General features: G+C 40.3%; 1 protein-coding gene across 1 annotated transcript; it reads left to right on the top strand.

Annotated features, from left to right (window-relative positions):
• Positions 1 to 2,848: 2,848 nt before the first annotated feature.
• On the top strand, positions 2,849 to 13,523 carry LOC112576534. The gene is made up of 8 exons (XM_025259072.1): positions 2,849 to 2,961; positions 3,351 to 3,763; positions 4,388 to 4,444; positions 4,777 to 7,025; positions 10,332 to 10,502; positions 10,690 to 10,821; positions 11,102 to 11,147; positions 12,344 to 13,523. Exons 4-8 carry the CDS (start codon positions 7,008 to 7,010, stop codon positions 13,489 to 13,491), a joined length of 1,515 nt encoding a protein of 504 aa, XP_025114857.1. The 5' UTR covers positions 2,849 to 2,961; positions 3,351 to 3,763; positions 4,388 to 4,444; positions 4,777 to 7,007; the 3' UTR covers positions 13,492 to 13,523.
• Positions 13,524 to 13,540: the final 17 nt, after the last annotated feature.

The raw sequence follows: 13,540 nt of genomic DNA, 5'->3' as shown, positions 1-13,540 counted from the left end.
ACCTTTCGTTCCATCGACTTTTATTCCAAGCACCTTATTTGAGGGTAGTAACCGGACAAGTCGGCAACAGCTGGAAACTGTACTTTTGTTTAACTCGAAAAAAAAAATTGAATTGTCGTTTTTTTTTTTTCTATTTACAGCAAGTGATTTCTGATTACGCTACCTATATCCATCTGCGAGATGGCACACTGCAAAGTTCCGACAGACGCCTGGTGATGAACGGCTAGTCCTCGAACCGTGGCCGCGTTGTTTCGACGCTAGGGTCGGGATAGAGGATTGGTGTTGGGGGCGGGGGTCAAAGCAGGGCAGTGACATCAGAGACCATGTGCTCGAGTACCTGACCTCTGACATCGTTATCTACGTCTACTCGGGATCTTTGCGTCTGAACAACGCATCTCACGTACCTTTTATACAACTGGATCCTTAGCTCCTCTCAACAGCTGCCCATTCCCCTCCTCCCACCCACCCACCCACCCCCCAAAAAAAAAATAAAAACAAGGAAAAAGCACGATACACGAATTAGCGTGTTTTAAAAACCCACAAAAAACAAACAATTCCCAGAAGATTATCAAATAAACACCGTGTGACACCTGCCGTCAAGAATATTCATACAATGACATCATATGCTTAGATAAATATATATCAGAAGTACTATAGTTTTTTTTTCTAGTTGAGTCCCGCACTACTCTTCACACGAGCGACAAGTACGTATTACAGTGCTTACCCCTTATCCGCCCTGCTCCTGTAGTCGCTCGCTGTTCAGATAAAAGGACTGATAAAAACTGGGACCTCTCGCCGCCGTCGTATTTACGGCATTCTTATCTAACGCTAGCATCTAATCTGCGTGCACTACACCTGAATCTGTGTACAGCAGTTCAAATTTGTACTCTGCTTGCCGACGCCGGCGAGACCATTTGGCAAAGATCTCACAGGCTGTGGGTGTGTCAGCCGGGCACTTCGTCACGCAAATTTGCTTACGCCTAACGTTCGATTGACTAAGTCACTACACCTTCTACCACTACCACTACTTCTACTCCTTTCCCCTTCTCGATTAGTAGTAGTAGTAGGTGGTGGTGGCTGTGGAGGAGATTGTTGTGGTAGTACGACTGTACGAGTAGTGGGAGCAGAGCGCTATGAAGCCAGCTGACACTGATGCACAGACGCTACCCAAGACGTACACCTCCGTGCTACTACTCTTCAGTTTGGAGATATACGTCCGTGGGTGGTGCCACTATGGTGCTAGTGGACAGTCGATCGACCACCACCACCAGTTCCACGATTAGTACGGCTTATATCTATGCTGCTATTATTATTATTATTGGGAAAGAGGATAGCCGAGTCATTAGAACACTGGCTCCAAACCGACAGGACTTTGCAGGGCTGGGTTCGGTCGGTAGTTTTCTCCGGGTACTCCAGTTTCCTCCATCATAGCGCAAAATCACGTCAAGGTGGACACATTTTTCTACTAAGCCAACAACCGACAAACCGACCGACCGACATCTGGGTCGACTGTGGGAAGTTTTCTGCGTCACACGGGTAACAAACGATGACTTAATAAACACATGAGGATATAACGAATGATATTCTTGCAATTCAAAGGAACGGAGGATAATGGAAAACGTTCAGGCTTTTAAATAACTTGGATTAACTCTCATGAATCAACAAATCAACTAAAGAGGTTTACTACCAGACTTACTCAGACGACAGCAACATTAACATAAACGATAAAATTTAGCAGAAGGCAGCAACTTACTGACTATGAAACTTTTACAAAATCTGACCTTCGTCTTCGTTTTGTACAACTGTGAAAGCTAGACCAAAGAGAAGATTTCAAAAATTGTTGAACACTTAATGGTCTGAGCAGAAGATAAGCGTTTATATCTGCAGCAGAAAAGACATTCTGTAGCTGGTCTCACCACGGACGATATAATAGTTCGTGGTTCACAGGAGTACTCCGGGCCTTAACCATGGGAAAGGCATAATGGTTTGGTCCCGTGTGACATACATGGCATGCTGGAAAGACACAACAAGAGGGTCTGATATGAAATAAACGAGTAGATTTAGAGATACCCAAGCTGATATGTCTCTGTAGACCGCGATGGGAACCCTGTCATCTGCGCCATCTCATATATTCGCTCCTACCTGCCCTTCTCGCCCAGCATCTTTTGGATGCTTCTGATCAGGGAAGTCAGGTAACTAAAATAATGACATCGATAAAAACTGAGAACTATATTTAGATTTTCATATTACAGTTTATATTATAAATTAAACGTATGTATTCTTCAAACAACCGCACGCTAAGTCAAGGGAGGCTACTCTGCATAAATAAACATCGAGAAGCCTGGAAAACTATCTGCGTATGTTCCCTTGCCGTGATTACAAATAAATTAAATAAATACCGAGCCTCATAATTTCCATGTTATTATTATTCCAATCAGTCTTAATAATTTTTTTATGTATACATCTCTTTTCACCCATAGACTGGTGCTGAAGTGTTATAGAGAAGAAAGATAATTTGATATGGAAAAATAAATAAAAATGCTAGTGTAAAGTACAATTTTATGCAGCTTTATCATACATTGGGGCAGATACAGTTTTAATTACAGTTTTAGAAATCATATTCATTGCCGTTCTAAGCATACACGGTTAGTTTATGACAAATAGACTCACAATAATAAATAGCATATCTAGAATATTCCAGAACAGACGAAACATATTTAATGAATAAAATTTTGGCAGCAGTGTCGGAAGGCATGATTGGACCACGTTGATGAACTCTTGCAGGACTGGGTATTGAAACCCTGTAACCAATCACGAGCTAGCTCTTATTTAAATTTCTATGTTGTCATTTGCATGCGTCAAAATGCTATTACGTGTTTGATGACTAATCAACGTGTCTCCTCTACTGCCAACGTCGCTTTTTCTAATTTATTTCTTCTTCAACTTTTTTTTCTTTTCCAGGTAGGTTGTGTCTCAAGAAATAGATTAAGTGCGCTTTAATTTGCCTTTCAAAGCATAAATTTATTGCAGTGGCATTATTCTACGGTATTATTTGTAAAGATGCAAAAGAATGAAATCATCCATGGAAACTAAAACAGTTGCTCCAGATGAAAAAATATATATATTGGCTTGCACATCAGCTTCCCATATGTCTTATTTCTTCTTGATTGTCTTTTATTGTACTTCTATTATTTGTTTGGTCTATTTTTTTTTTACTTTGGTGGTATAAAAAAAAGTAAGCACATTCATCGTTTATTTGTTCGCAATATAAACAACACTACAAAGATTTCATTCAAACCTCTTCTTCATCTATCTTTTTAATCTTTTTCTTTTTTTACTTCATCCTGTAGTTTCAGCCCCCATCTACCATTTAGCATCAAGGAAGCTCTTGGACATGATCAGCTCTGCATGATTTTAAATACAATCATGCAGACCCAGCAGCACTTTCAAAAATCAGTCCCGAACGGCCGGGCGTCTGTCCGCATTTAGAAATAACAAAAATGGTCTCCATAGCAACGTAGAAAATCGTTTCCTGTCAAAGTCCGGCACTACCTGCGCGAGTGTGAAAACAAAGGTCATCTAGGTGCAGTGGGGGAGCCAAGGACGGTGCCACAGGCTTGTCGGTCCGGCGTTTGGACACCAGCAAGCCGGTCCGGCGCCATGCGGGCATATTGCAGTCTGACCCTGTGCCTGATGCTGGTGGTGACTGTAGGTGTGATTCCTGTCGGAGGGGCTGTCGGACCCCAGTGCAGGCCAGAAGAAGGTGAGTTGGGAAGGCCGGTCTGCTAATCTGCCTTTTAGTGGCTGCCAGCGATGCTGTCTGACGCATGCCAATTTGACATGGTGATTGAGTTGCTTATTGCCATATTTAAAATTCAGCAATCACGCACCTTTCGACTTGTACTCGCCATTTTAATCACTGCAGCCAGAGTAGATCTGATGGCATTTCCTTGGCACCCAAACGTTTGCCAGACTAACAGAAGTACCTAGAATCATCGGATCGCAAAAGTCAGCGACTTAAGCAACTTAAACCACAATTTTAATATCGAAAATAAACAAAAACGGAGGCTTAATGTTTGTGCTTTATTACTACGTATTAATAAGTGAGGTATAATTGTAGCTTGGAAGATAATTGGAATTATTCGACATAATTTAAATCCCCCCTCCCCACAAAAAAGATTGCTTGCAAATATAAACCGATGAAGATCATTCTTTTTAACCAGAACGGTCGTCATGGACACGAGAACTTTTTTTTGTCCTTTATATACCATAAAAAAACAGCATTATCTCTGCACAAACACTAACACACACACACACACACACACAGAGGGTGAGAGCTTGCAAAATTATTGTCATACTCTGATAAAAGAATGGGATACTTGAACAGGTCCAATGAACGGGAGCTTGGCGGATGTCATCAGAGAGAAACATCTATTTCCAGAAGGTAAAATTATCGAGAAATTATCGTTCTGTTTAAATCCGTCCTTTCCATTGACGATTTATACGTGTGCGTGTGCCTCTCTCTGAGTGCGTGCGTGTGTTGTGATAGAAGCCTGCAGCCAGCCTGAGAGCAAACACGCAAAGGAAGAATATAGAGAGTGTCTTCATAGATACTTGGTAGGCTTGGGATACAAATTACATTTAAAGAGGTCAGTCTTTACAAAGTCCATGTATCTGAAAATGTAGCTACACAATATTTATATAACAACACTATTTACACTAAAGTGATGAATTGGTAAAGTACTGTTTTCTTTTATCTTCGTTCTGAAATTTCAGACAGTGCATCCTACAGTCAGCAGCAGTGGCAACATCTCTTCTCTCCTGTCTCAGTTCAGCCTGAAATGAAGCAGCCAGATCTCCCGATAACAGTGAATACAACTCCTGCCATTGACGGTAACATCTGCTTAGTTGAAACCAATACTTCATCAGCTAGTGATTTCCAAAATCACAGTATCATTCAGAAGTATTTTCGAGAGGAAGAATCTACAACAAAAGCCGATACTACCCATGGAACAGAGAACAATTCTTATGCAGCAGAGATTTTCTCAGGGAGGAAGGCCAAGTCCTTCAACGGCGATGACTGGAATTCTTCAGTAGCTGGGCCAACGCTGGAGGACAACGAGGAGAAGAAAAGCAACTTAAACAATATAATGCTTAATGCCTCGAACGCTGCTCAAGCAACCAACAGAGAAGTCTGTCCGCTTGAAGATTTTGACCTACAAACCAATTCTTCTCGCTTACGTAACGTTTCCCTAGCTGCTGAACGCTCGCAATCTTTTGGCCAAGATGACCTCGCGAATGAAGATGTCTCGGAACTAAGCGCTTTAGAGGCAGCGGATGCACCTCCCTCAACAGTTACTAGCACCCATCTCTACCAGCCCGCTATCAGTCAGCCTGCGAACAGTTCCACCACCTTCCCTCTAAAGAGCTATTCTCTGGTTGTCATTACGCCGGTTACAGAGAGCATCATCATGGGTATCAATACAAGCCTGGACTGCAGCCCTGGTTCACTCAAACCAGAGTGCCCCATCGTAGACTTCTCCCTGCAGGCACCTTCTACCGCCGTTACTGCAGCAGCCTTCACCTACGTCGAGGTCTTTGAAGCCCCCGTTCTAGGTCTCTACCTCGTCGTCTATGGACAGCCCCGGGCATACGAGGAGTCTCGTCTTAATCTCAGCGGCACAACGATAGGCACTCCTCTGGCTCAGCAGACGCCTTTTCTGACTCTCGTTCAGCTCTCGAAAGGTCAACGTTTGTTCGCGACCGTTGGTCCTGCACGGTCCTACATTGGTCAGGTTCCACTTGGGTTCATTCTGATCCAGAAATACTGATTGGCCTTCTATTATCTCGAGTCGATAAAAAGAAAACTGAACAGAGAGGGAGGAGGAGGGAGAGAGAGAGAGAGAGCTGTGGCTGGAGCTATTGCATGATTCTTCGTAAAAATTAATATAGACATCCGCTGAGAAAATTTCACATCGTCCAGGCAGTTTAATGTGGCGTGTTAGAACCGTGGGAAGCCACAAAACATTACTAATTTTTGCGATCAGGAAACCGAACAAACTATATGTAACAATCCTGGCGAGCAAGCAATTACCGAAAAGATAGAATTATCGTCAAAATAGATCCAAGTATCACCCCCCCCCTCATTTTTAGATCTATTTAGTATATCGAGGAGGCAGTTATAACAACTGTAATTTTCCTTTGGTTACGTGTTTTTATTGCTTATCAGTATAATTTCAATGTTACGGACATCTCCATTATTGTACACGATTATTTTTCTACTCGCATACAGCCAATAAATGTTAAAAAGATGGATAGCATGATTTATCAATTGTTGACCAATCCGGTGCTTATTTTTTTAACCGTATGTGCTTGATATAGGTGAAGTACTATCCTCGTCCATTTTCTGTAATATTTTTCTGGGAAAAGAAATAATTTACTGCTAGACAATAATTTGGATAGTCGTGCGTGTGATTGTGTGCAGCATATGTACATCTGTGCTTAAAATGAGTGTGCCCGAAAACGTTATGCGCGATGAGCATGTTTGTACTTGAACAAATACAACTGGTACAGGCTAATACAATAAATTATGCCACCTCCAGTCCACAAAACAGTGGGATAAAATTTAATAATAGAAAGCTAGCAACGAAAAAACAGAGGCGGGTAATGCAAAATTTAAAATCGCAGAGGACGGTTCACAAATCGTCGCGATCTGTTAACCATTAATTTAAGTATGAGTAATATAGTTCTATAGCAAAAGTTACTAGATTATATTTTTATTCAGATTTAAAAAAAAGTAAAATTACTGATAACAACGGCGGCAAAAAAAAAATTATTTCTCTTCCACTGATTTGTGATCTTTACAAACAAGGGTTTGAGGAACTAGAGTGCTTGCCCCTGTTCATTTGCCCATGTGCGATATATACGAAAGAAGATGGCGGAATGTTGTCGCCAGAGAATAAAATGATAGAATTTTAGGACCATGTTCTCAGTTTAGGGCAGCAAATATGGATGTACAGACAAAGGTGAGTAAACCAGAGTCGCGACGAATTAAACTTAGCTGCTTTCTGCTTATTTTAATGGCAGTAACGAGCTGATATTGAAGGAACAGTTGTTATTAATCGGCATGCTTTTTCTGTAGCAAATCAGGTTGTATTATATAACAAAACTGCGAATTCTTTCCGTATGGAACTTGTGAGATCACAGTTTTTGCATCTGTTCCTTGCATGTTTGTGTTGTATAAGAATAGAGTATGTTCTTATTGTATTCATTAGACATTTGTGGGCAATTTGAAACGTCTGGGCGCGATGTCTTTGGAATTACAATCACGTGGCACCTTCGCAAGACGCAGTTGTGAGAACAATCTGTGCTTGGAACAATCAAACGTCTTGACGATGTCATTAATTGTTTACTTATTTTGTTGTTTCACTTTGATATGAAGGGATTTGTTTTCCACAAAAGTCAAGATTGCACATAATTTATCTACTTTATTACATTACACACAGCTAAGTTAGAATTGAATCATCGGTGTACTTCAATAATCAACATCATTAATTCATTGTTTTTGATTTACTTTACCTATATTTAGAGAACATGATTTTCAGAATCTGAACTGAGAGAACTTCTTTTGAGAAAGTTATATTAAAATTTCTTATTCCCTGGCTTTGCAAGACTTTTACATCCAGTTAGTATCAAGATTCATAATTCTGTGTTTCCCTCCCATTATATTGAAATTTTGGAGTAAGAGATTAACTTGGAGGCATTTTTGATATAACACTAAGTCATCAGCAACCACACACCCGTATTCACATATAGCAGACTCATGCACTTCTGCAGCATGCACTCGCATGTACACAAGTAAATTAGAGACATGTACACTCAGGTCATAGTGAAGTCATCATTCTGAAAAGATGCATCTTTGGACTTAAGGTGGTAAAAGAATCAGAATGTCAAAGGCTGATTGGTAATCAGTTCCAAATTGATGGGGCTTGGTGGGCGAAAGACCTCTGTCCATACGTCTTTGTCTTAGTTTGTGGGACTTGCAAGAGGATGGTGTCAAAAGATAAGCAAAGAAGTCACGCAGGGGCCGAAATTACGTCGTGCTGCGAGGGCACTTAGAGGCCATCAAGTCCACCTAGCCTTTATGTGCAGCAAAGATCGAGTTGTGTGTCAAGTTTCGGCTGTGCTAGCAGGTGATTCCACCAGTAAATGTATTATAAATCCACAAATTTATTTTCGGAGTCGACTTTGGCGCAAAATACAGACGATTCTTTGCCTCACCGCTAGTTTAATCACACATCTGTCAAATCTCATTCGGGACAAGAACTTTACTTACTTTTTGCGAGATTTTAGTCTTGTCAGATGACCACATTTATTTGTCTTGTTGACGATTCAAAAAATGCCGGGGAAGTGTTTTCAGGAGAACTGGCTAAAGGAAGAAAAATATATAAAGACTGGTTGGTAAAAGACTCTAAAGATAAACATTGTGAAGGTGCGTGGCCTGCAAAATATCCTTGAATCTTTCATCAATGGGTGAAAGTGTTTTGAAGAAGCACATGCTTACTGATAGACAAAAGAAGCGCATGAAAGTATTTCTGGAAGATACACGCGTTTGTGTTACGGATTGCTTTCATAATTTGTCACGTCAGATATACTTAATAAATGTGAAACTGCCCTTAAACTTGTGCAGGTTGATATATGAAAGAGTTCTAACCATGTCAATCTGAGCATGATAGAACTTGGCTTCAAGGTTGATAGACTACTGGCTGTAGCTAAGAAACAGTCATCTTTGATTATTTATTACTAGAATAGTTCTACATGTATTTCAGAATATAGAGAAGGCCAAAGATTCATAAATAATACCTCTTTCTGATGGTGCATGAGAAAAACTTAAGCATTGATGACTGTCACTTAGGTCCTTACAAATGCTTAAAAGGTCTTTACAAGATCATTTTATGGTCCTTACTTGGCACCATCCCTGATCCCTGGGAACCCTGATTGTTCTCATATGGGAATAGAGTGCCATCTTGTGTGTGTAACCAGTATAAAAAAATTTCTTCAATATGGTGTTCATGTAGGTGTTTTCGTTTTGTACAGTATAACTGAATGAGTTTGTGTAGGAACAATTTGGGCATTAATTGGTTAAGACTCAGTTTTGAAGGGTCTACAAATGCTCTCCATTCTTGTGGGTCATGAGTGATTTCTAAGGCATTCATGAGTCCCTCAGCATCTGAACATTAATACATCATTCTCTTTTGAAGAAAGGTTCCAGCTGCTGGTGGCACTTTCGATGTGAACTTATTGTGCGTCTTCTAGAAGATCCCATTGTTGGAGTCTTGATCCTAGAAATTCTGCCTTGTTCTTGGATAAGTCTAAATCATGAACCAGGTCATTTACTTCTTTCTGTGTTATTCCTTGTTGGGTTGATAATGACCCAGTGAAAATTGGGATCATTGCGTGCTGACTGAACAGGAGAACAGGTCAGCTCCATCAGTTGAGTCAAAAGAGTATTTTGCTGGAGGTTCTGGAATAGGAAGTCCCTCACCAGATGTAAGGTTGGGGTAGACTATTCTCAACTAATTTTGCTTTGTTATCCCACCATAAAGAGGAGGAACCAAGCAGAAGTAATAGTTATTTGTGTGGTTGCTTGGCTCTCTCCACACCATGGAGACTGCAAACGGCATTGATGGTCTTTTGGCATTTAACCACTGACATCTGTGTTGCACAGCGTATATGCAAGCCCCAAGGCTTGTCTTGGTTGCCAATCTTGCATTCATAGTAAAGATGATAAACCTTCTTTACTTAGGAAGTGATACTTTTCTTCTGGGTTGCAAATGTCCATGCACACATTTACTTGTGCACTGCATAACCACTGCAATCATCATAAGAGCAGTGTATGTCTGAAAAGGTGGATAAAATACTTTTGCAAGATATTAACATTTTGTTGCTGGTATGTCAGTATAGTTTTTACTGGAGAAGGCATATTATTAATATTTTTCATGTGCAACACATTGACTTACACCCACACAGGGAAATGTCGTTTTGAAAATTTAGCAGTTATTATTATTCATGTCTGCATTGTATGTGTGATCATCAGAATCCACTGTCTACATGACTAGACATTGCAATGATCTTACATTGTGTATGAATCTTGTGTCCAAGTAAAACTGGATATGCCTTATTTCATTTGGATTTACAAGAAAGTTTTGTTAAATGATGGATATGAAGAGCTCTTTTATTTCTCATGACTAAAATTTTTGTTTGGATTTGTCTTTAAGATCAATGGATTAATGTTTGCTATATTAAAAGAAAACACTGCTTTGTGCCTGCAGTGTGTGGTTTCCCAGGTTTTTTTCCTGGACGTTGGTGACTTGGATGCTGCTGAAATTCAGCGTATCTGCAATATATTAGGGGTTCCGGAACCTGAGCTGCAAGCGTCACCTATGGCCAGAGGGGAAACTCTGCCTGCCCATCCGCCACCTGAGCTTGACAAAGAACCAGAGGTGGGTTTACTGAAATATTGACAAAAATCTTACAGAGCACCAATTGTTTAGATTTAATTAAATTTAATTATAAAATGAAGTTGTAAATTTTTAATTCCTGTTCCTGTTGGATATAAACAATTGATTTTTAGTTCATTTCGTTGGACTTATTTAAAGTCTCACTTTATGGTTTTTCTGGTAAATACAGAGCAACTGTAAGATATGGGCATCTGAAGCAGAGGGTGAACCAAGCATGGGTCCTTCAGTCTTGACAGCTGATGCTTCTTGTAGTGATGTTGAAAATGTTAACCAGTCACCTCATTCTGAAGCTCCACAACAGGTAAGCAGAACATTTACAGCTATGGAAGGCATCACAGCCAAGATATTAAGAAATCACAGCTTCACAGTAGTTTAGCAGCTGTTTTTTGGAAATTTGTCATATCTCAGATTTGTCTTTAAAGAAAACTCAATATTATAGTGTTCTGTGTGTCTGAATATTAAGACTTAATCTACCTAGAGTAAGCTGATGTCTTAAAAGGTTCTACGCAAATTCATTTGGTTTACTTTCTGAAAGAACTTTATTTTAATATTTTTCCTTGGCTTTTTTTTATTTGCTTCAGTTTGGAGATGTCGTCTCTAATACTGGACATAACATTTATATGGCAGGTATGTACAGTAAACAATTTAATAATTAATTATGAGACTTCAACTATACATTTGTTTCCATGTCTATGCCTTTATCCAAATTTAATGAGACTATTTTGTCAATTATTCATTGCATGTACAGTACAGCTGATGGTGGGGGTTGTGGTCAGCCATTCAGCTGCTTTTACCAAGACACTTAAGCGTAAAGAGAAAGGGTGAAAAAGATCACTATTGTGTTATAAATCTCTGCAGCATTTTAAATTAAAAATAAAATTAAAAAAAGGCAGGAGAAAAGTTAATATCTGCTTTCCAGATGGTAAATGCCTGAAAACTCAAGAGATGAAAATTATGTTTATGTTGTACGCAATACAAAAAGAGAACTCAACAGTCCACTTGAACTTCTTTGCTATACTTGGGGACTGGTAATGAAAACGATATGTGCTGCAATGTCAGACATTGATTCTGAAATAACAGCAGGCAGAGGGAACAAGATATACATTAATAAATGTATTGATAATAAATATCCATAAGCTGTCAGAATATTGTTCTGGTAGGGGAACAAATCGTTGGAGAAACAGAAAATCGCAGTGATGTTATGCATTTAAATTTCACTGATGTGCTGTTTCAGATCCCATATACATAAAGCAGTAAATAAAAAATACTTTTCGTTACAGTTTTGACAAACAACCTTATAACTCTGTCAACACACATGTGCAGAAAAGAGGGGAGAATTTTCTTGGTATTAGATGAGCCAGCCCCATATTATTTCAATATAAAATATATTGTGCCTAACAAACTGAAATTATTGTTGTTTTAAGCTTGCTAATAAATCCCATATAATTATTAAATTTGTCTTATAGTTCTTCTGATCAGTAAATATGCTGGATTAGTGCATCTTTGGTTGAAATGAGTAAAAACGACACTTCACCAATCTGTCTAGTGCTCCTCACTCTGGAAGAAAGGTGTTGATGGTAGCAGCCCACAAGTGTTTTCTCTGCCAGCACACAGCTAACAGAGTTGGTCACAGGCAGACATTAATTCATTAAGTGAACTAAGACCTTGAAATAACCTCATTACATGCAATTAGAGTATTCAGCTCCCACCCACCAGCCACTCTTGACTTTAGAGGCATTTGTGTCGGATCATTCAAATTTGTTGATATTGCTTCTGTGAGGCAGTTTGCATTGAGAGTGCTTTTATGACATTGTTTGTTTCAGAACACAATCTTACCATTCCGCCTCCAATGCAGACCTTGGTTCCACTTGGGATGCATCCAGTTGTTGTGACAAACGCTCTGGGGGTGTCTGGCGTTACAAATGTCTGCATGGTTTCTGTTCCTGCCGGCATCCCGGCTTTGCCTGGGATTCCTGTCCATGGTCTCCCACCTTTCTTGCCACATCCTGCTACGTTCCATGGTGATCCAGCAGACCTCAACTTCTTTCAGAACCATCCACCACCCAACATGTCACGAATGAATCCCCATGTGCAGGAGTTTGTTCCAGGTCGTGATTACATTATGCGTGATGATAGTTGTCAGTCTATGCCTGCCCTTCATCCTCACCAACAGATGCCTCCACAGCACCTTCCCCCACCTGTTGCATTTGTGACCCCCAGTTATGCAAAACTTTCCACTACCCATGTCACAGGTGCCTCACACCCAATCCAGGGTTTTCCTTCTGATGGGCATCCCAGTGGAGGACAACTTTTTATGGTAGAGTCAGATTCTGTTCCACCACCTGGTGTAGCAGATGTGTTTGATCCCTCAAACGTTGGAGAACCTCTTGTGGCAAATGATTTTCAGGAGGTGCAGGGACTTTTTCCTCATGTAGCAAACAGTACTGTCTTTAGTCATCATCCAGTGCCAAATGCTCTGCATTTACAAGAGCAATCCCTCTGCAGAAATATGCCAGTGGATGTTCTTCACATGCCAGCATCAGGTGTGAATGCTGTTCCTGACATTATACTTGGTGATTTTGGTGCAGCCAGCAGCCACTGCCCTTCTGCCACCATACCAGACCTTGCTGCTGGAGACAACTTGTTGAACAGCATTCCTGTCAAACAACATACAAGACAGTTATTGTCAGCAGCAACAAGTATGCCTAACGATGCCTTGTCAAACTCTGCTGTTGCCGCAACACTGGAAAACAGCAGTGACCCACAGGTGCAGCCATTTGATAGTGGGCTGGGGAACAATTCCTGGGGACGCCCATTTGTGGGCAGTAATGTAGTGAATATCAGTGAAAAACCTTTAGAAGCTCTGCCAAAAGATGGACAAGAAAGTGTAATGTCAGAAGATGGGATTGTGCAGAGTGATAATGCTGCAGATTCTTCAGCAGATCATACTAAAAGGGAACTCACTGGATGAGATTCCCAATAAAAGTGTTGTCAAAAAAGACATTCAAGGGATCACTTCA

Source organism: Pomacea canaliculata, linkage group LG12 (genome assembly GCF_003073045.1).
Source record: "Pomacea canaliculata isolate SZHN2017 linkage group LG12, ASM307304v1, whole genome shotgun sequence".
In the NCBI taxonomy this organism is placed as follows: domain Eukaryota; kingdom Metazoa; phylum Mollusca; class Gastropoda; order Architaenioglossa; family Ampullariidae; genus Pomacea; species Pomacea canaliculata.
This window is presented reverse-complemented; position numbering and strand designations above follow the sequence as displayed.

Bases quoted from the DNA above. Each gene is read 5' to 3' on its own strand.
- LOC112576534 (XM_025259072.1), top strand. The intron at 10,822-11,101 runs GTAAGCAGAACA...TATTTGCTTCAG, and splicing joins ATTCTGAAGCTCCACAACAG to TTTGGAGATGTCGTCTCTAA. The intron at 11,148-12,343 runs GTATGTACAGTA...TGTTTGTTTCAG, and splicing joins ACATAACATTTATATGGCAG to AACACAATCTTACCATTCCG.